This window comes from Parasteatoda tepidariorum, chromosome 11, assembly GCF_982258835.1.
Source record: "Parasteatoda tepidariorum strain Cologne lab strain chromosome 11, Ptep-v5.0, whole genome shotgun sequence".
NCBI lineage: Eukaryota > Metazoa > Arthropoda > Arachnida > Araneae > Theridiidae > Parasteatoda > Parasteatoda tepidariorum.
The window spans coordinates 88,084,301-88,090,317 of NC_141765.1; the positions used below are offsets into that span (position 1 = coordinate 88,084,301).

Consider the following 6,017-nt stretch of genomic DNA (forward strand, 5'->3'; position numbering starts at 1 on the left):
TTTTAAAAATTTAGTTTTTCAGGATCTACTCGACCGATATCGCTATAATTTTTGTATTCTGGATAAAAAATTATATTTTTAAAAATAATGTAAAATTTGTATACTTTTCTCTTCAAAATATTTTTTAACTATTATTAAATAAAATAAAAAATATTATGTATTTACTAACATTTATTTTTTGCATCTTAGAATAAAAGAGTTGGATATCTTAGGATATTGGACATCTTAGGACATCAATATATCTTAGGATAAACAAATTTTCCCGCAAATTCTGATATTTCATCCCGATATTTTTGGGGATATTTTTTTTACACATAATCGTCGTTGAACTGCCGACCCAATTTAGGTTTTACGACTACTAATGTTCAACTCCGTAACCCTGTAATTTTGAACCCAATCTGGAAGACAAGGGATCTCCTGGATCAAGTATAGGGAAAAATCTGCCTTTGTGGAATACTTTTTGAAATAACTAACCCGCATTTGCGTTATGTGGAGAGAAAAACCACAAAATCTTCCAAACTGACAGCAAGGGGACTTGAACCCATGATCCGTCTACCACTGAGGACATTTTACGTCAACACTGTGGTCAGTGCGAGCCGGGTGCAGAATTCAAACCGACCAGCTATCGTTGGTATCGAACCAGAGTCACCTCATTAGGAAGCGAGAGCTCTATCCCCTGAGCCACCATGGCTCAAATGTAAGGGATAGTCACAATTTGGGAAATATGATTCCCATAATTTGATCAAGAGAGAGATCCAAAGTTTGAATCCCATAATGGAAATTTTATTTTCTGCGTATTTCGTCATATCTCGAGAAGTTTTTAAGCTAATTGAAAACTTTTTGCTCACTATCATAAAATTCTTTTCCATGCTAAAAATAACTTTTAATCGATATTTATTGTTTTTTAACATTTAATTTAATAATAGGAATTGTAATTTAATTTTAAACTATAATTTCAATCAAAACTATTGATATAAACATATACAATTATTAACTTAAACAGTTATAAAATAAATACAAATTTCAGATATTAAACAATTATAAAAATCTATGATAATTGTAACAACGAAAATGAAAACTAACTTACTAGTATAACGCCAGTTTTAACAAAACTTTAAAGCCAACCTTGGAAATGGAATTTTAAAAAAAGCCTAAATCATTTTTGAGATATAACATATATATGAAATAACTGATTATATCAAATTTTTATGAAATTCTGTATTATCTTTACTAAATCACTTAATTATCAAGTGAAATAACTGAGATTTAATATCGTTAAACTAGAAACTATCGAAGCTTTTACAATTTACTACTCAACTAGACGAGAGAGAATAATAATTTGTTTTCCTAGGGTTGTTATAATCTAATATCATTTTCGCCTAATTATAGTTATTTCGAATTTTCCGGGCGAAAGTCGCCAATTCAAAATTCGCCAACTAAAAAAGTTAGAACTAAATATTACAAAACATATTTTAAAATCTAGATTTTCTTGAAGTATATTACAATAAGTTGCGAAACGCTTTACCATTTTAAAAAATACTGACCTAAATCAGAACTTTATACAATAAAGATATATTTTACAGCACATTTTTATTGTATTGTTGAAAACATAAAGCATTTTCTAGAAACAGATGATCACGATTTTTCTAAATACTGTTCTTTATATCCAAATTTTAAAACCTTCTTATTGAATGAAACATAATCTGTTCAAATTTCGTTTGACGTTTTTCTTTTAGTCCTTGTTCTTTTAATTTACTCCCTGCTTCATCAGAATTACAAAAACTCTTTCTCGTTAATCGATTTTTTTGAATTAAATTTTGATATTTTAGAGGGGATTACATCGGCAAGACAGGGTTATATCGGTTAGAGGGCGTTATATCGGCTAAACTTGAGTATGAACCCGAGAGAAATTATTTAAATCAGATTTCCATTTAAAAGATTTAATATATATACAATACATCAATAAAGAGTAGTGGTTGCTCAGGGGATAGAGCGCTCACTTCCCAATGAGGTGAACTGGGTTCGAATATCAGTGGTGGCTGAAATGAATTCTGCATCCGACTCGTACCGATCGCAGTACTGACGGAAAATATTCTCAGTGGTAGACGAATCATAGGTTAGAGTGCCCTTGCCATCAGGCTAACCGTGAGAAGTTTCCATGGTTTTCTTCTCCATGTAACTAAAAGCGGGTTATTTCCATCAAAAAGAGTTCAACGAAGGTAAATTTCTCCTAATGCTTATTCCAGGAGTTCTTCTGTCTTCTGGATTTGGTTCACACTTACGAGGCTACGGAGTTGAACATTAGTAGTCGTAAACTCAAAAATGGGGTCGGCAGTTCAACGACAGTTATAAATAAAATACATCAACAAAGAGCCGTTTTGGATCTGGGAATATAGCGCTTGCCTCCCAATGAGATAACCCGGGTTCCAATCCGCAACCGGCTTGCACCGATCACAATTCTGACGTAAAATATTCTCAGTGGTTCACGGAATATGGATTAGTATCCCCTCACTGTCATGTTAACCACGGGAGGTTTTTACTATGCGCGTAACGCAAACGCGGGTTTATTCCATCAAACAGTCCTCCGCGAAGATTAGTTTGCCCCAATCCTTGGTCAGAGAGTTCCTCTGTCTTCTGGGTTGAATTCAAAACTACGAGGCTACCGGTTAGATCACTCTCCTGATCAAACTATCAGGACCCTATTTCCAAGATTGCGGTTATCCCCTATACTTTGGAGGTCCGAAATTTGAATCCGTTGTAAGAAAAAATTATGTTTAATCAGAGAAAGTACGCTATTGTGTCTGATTTCGTAACTTAAAACTTCGTCTGCACGGATTCAATAGCATATTTAAGGTCACCCCCTAGAACCATTGAGTCCTAGAACGTGAAGTTCCAGTCATTAAATCGAAAGTAATTTAGGGTGATTCGTTCTTTTTTTGACGCACTGTACACGAGTGTCCATTTAAACCAGATTTCTGTATAAAATATTTATCTTGCACTCCGCAGGCTTCTGTCCAGTATGTAAGAGATAATGTTTAATTATATAAAACATGTTTCTTAGAAAATATTTTATTACACGCACTGCACGTATGAGGCACGACTTAGACTGAGGGTATTTACGGGCACTCCACTCCTTCATCTGGATTAGGGCCCTTAGGCAACGGAGGTATTGTCGTTAATAGTTGTCATAGCAAGAAGAAATTGCGGAAGCTCTATAGTTTGTCTTAAGTAAGAACTCCCTAACCGTTCGTCTGGACACGTGGCGGTAACCATGGTAACGAGGTATAACTATTTCAAATCGGGGTGAAACAGATTAACTTTAATGCCAACAGATGGCACGCAGACTAAATGAATATTAATGTTTTTTTACTTTGTTTCAGTTTGATTTCTATAGCTTTGATGAAAGATGATCGATTATGTCATGTCCGTCCTTTTTTTTTATTAAATTTGTTTTATCATTAGAGTTCGTTTTCTTTTAAAGACAAGCGATGCAGTATCGAAGTCTGGTAAAAAGATAAAACCGGGTAGGAAAGAATAATTGAATTATTTCTACTCTATTTCTTCAAGGGGTGCAGGGTTCGTGTTTATGGCAGGTTTCGGGTCTGGTCGGCGAGAGAATCTTTTTCCACGGTCTATTGTGTTAATTTTAAAGTGAAGAGAAGCTACCCGACCTCAGATTTTGTAGCGGGGGGAGGGGAGTTCTTACCGTAGACAAACTATAGTAGACTTAAGTTTAAACATTTATTCAGGTTTTTATCTAAATTTGAAAGTGAAGACAAATGGATGGAAACTTCCGAACTGAATCACACGGAGGTCATTTCCTGCTCGACGGAGCATCCATATCAGGAAAATTAAAAATTAAAAAAAATATCGGATAAGTTTTGGGTGAGATAGATCTGATTTATTTAAAAAAAAAAAGTATAAAGTAAGGGGTGGAATACTCCTGAGTCAGTGACCATATGAAGGTCATTTTAACCTCTCTGGGAGTATCGTGATTGTCGTGAAGATATCGCATAATCGTGAAGATATCGAGAAGAATATTTATAATGCTTGAAAAGTATTCCTTATGAGAGGGGAGGAATGAAATTATTGGGTTATGATCCCTCATATAACGAGTTGATCGCTATTTAGCATTCCATTAAATCCTACAGTCTCTTGCCTTACTAAAAAAATATGAGGTACGGCCCTGTTGAAGGCTTTTTGGACAATATAATGTTAGTTTAAACTCTTTAAGACTTTTCATACATTCTGCGAGAGTAAAGCTTTTCAAGGAAGTGTTTCTATATTTCTGTGTACATCGAATAAATCTTTCCTATAGTTTGTCTACGGTACGAACTCCCCCCGCCCAAAGTCAAAATTCCCTTTCTCTCGCCAACACGAGTCAAAACATTCCCCAAACAGTGATGAAATAAAGGAGCTTCTATTAACTGGACAATCGCCATCAGATCGTCATGATATTTCTGCACGTGTATTTAAACAAAAGTTAAAATCCTTAATGGATTTTATTGTCAAACACCATGTATTTGGAGAGACGCGCTGTTGGACGTATTCCATTGAATGGCAAGAAAGAGGTTTACCACATGCGCATATTTTAATATGGATGATGGAAAAGATAACACCTAACAGAATTGATGAAATCATCTCTGCAGAAATACCAGACATTGAAATTGATAAAGATTTGCACGAAATTGTCTAAAAAAATATGATTCACGGTCCATGTGGCTCACTAAATAATAATTCACCATGCATGTCAGATGGAAAGGGCACAAAGCGGTATCCTAGAGACTTACTTGCTGAAACTATTACAGGCAATGATGGATATCCACTCTATCGACGACGATCTACCGAAGATGGTGGAAAATCCATTAAACTAAAAGTACTCAACAATACTATTGATGTTGATAATCGTTGGGTAGTACCATATTCTCCATTACTATTAAAAACGTATAACGCGCATATAAATGTTGAGTACTGCAATTCAGTGAAAGCTATAAAATATATTTGCAAATATGTGAACAAAGGAAGCGATATGGCAGTGTATGCACTGGAAAATACAACTGCTTCTAACGATGAAGTCACCCAATATCAACTGGGACGCTACATAAGTAGCAATGAGGCTGTATGGCGTATTTTATCATTTTCCATTCATGAGCGATATCCAACGGTTGTTCATTTAGCAGTACATCTTGAAAATAGACAGCGTGTGTATTTTACATCAGAAAATGTACGTGCAAGAGCAATGTCACCACCGCCAACAACATTAACTGAATTTTTCACATTATGTAGAAATAATACCTTTGCAAAGACACTACTGTACTCTGAAGTACCAACTTATTTTACGTGGAATACATCAACAAGAAAATTTCAGCGTCGTAAACAAGGTAGAGCAGTACAAGGACATCTAAATTTATATTCCACAGATGCATTGGGTCGTCTGTACACTGTACATCCAAATAACGCAGAATGCTTTTACCTGAGATTATTATTAATCAATGTTCGTGGACCAATATCTTTCCAAGAATTAAAAACAGTCAATGGCCATGTGTGCGCTACGCTACATTTCGTGAGGCTTGCCAGAAATTAAGTCTCTTAGAAAACGATGCTCATTGGGATATTTCACTCGCTGATGCTTCTAATACAGCTCAACCACCACAGATACGTACACTATTTTCCATCATACTAACTACATGTTTTCCGGCTAATCCAAAGGATCTTTGGGAAAAATATAAAGACTGGCTAGCGGTGAGTACCGAGAGGTGCAGGCATACCGAAGTTCAATAACTCGGTATTGCCGAAGAATATACTTCCGAATATCATTACCGCGGTATCAAAGAAATACCGGTAAATGACGGTATTACGGTATATTGCCCAGGCCTAGCCTGCACCTCTCGGTACTCACCGCTAGCCAATATCTTCGGCCGACCGGCGGCGAGGAAGTGGCGGTATGGTATGGTATCTAGGAGGTATTGGTATGGCACGTGATTGATTTAGGGGTGAAGAACTCAAAGGCTTGCGCG

At 35.8% G+C, this 6,017-nt stretch overlaps 1 protein-coding gene across 1 annotated transcript; it reads left to right on the forward strand.

Moving 5' to 3' along the window:
• The first annotated feature begins 4,702 nt into the window (after nt 1–4,702).
• LOC147801874 (uncharacterized) lies at nt 4,703–5,584 on the forward strand. The gene has a single exon (XM_087154522.1). It carries the CDS (start codon nt 4,703–4,705, stop codon nt 5,582–5,584), a length of 882 nt encoding a protein of 293 aa, XP_087010648.1.
• Nucleotides 5,585–6,017: the final 433 nt, after the last annotated feature.

What these genes read in the sequence shown, in the direction of transcription:
- LOC147801874 (XM_087154522.1), top strand. Translation starts at nt 4,703, where the DNA reads ATGATTCACGGTCCATGTGGCTCACTAAATAATAATTCACCATGCATG.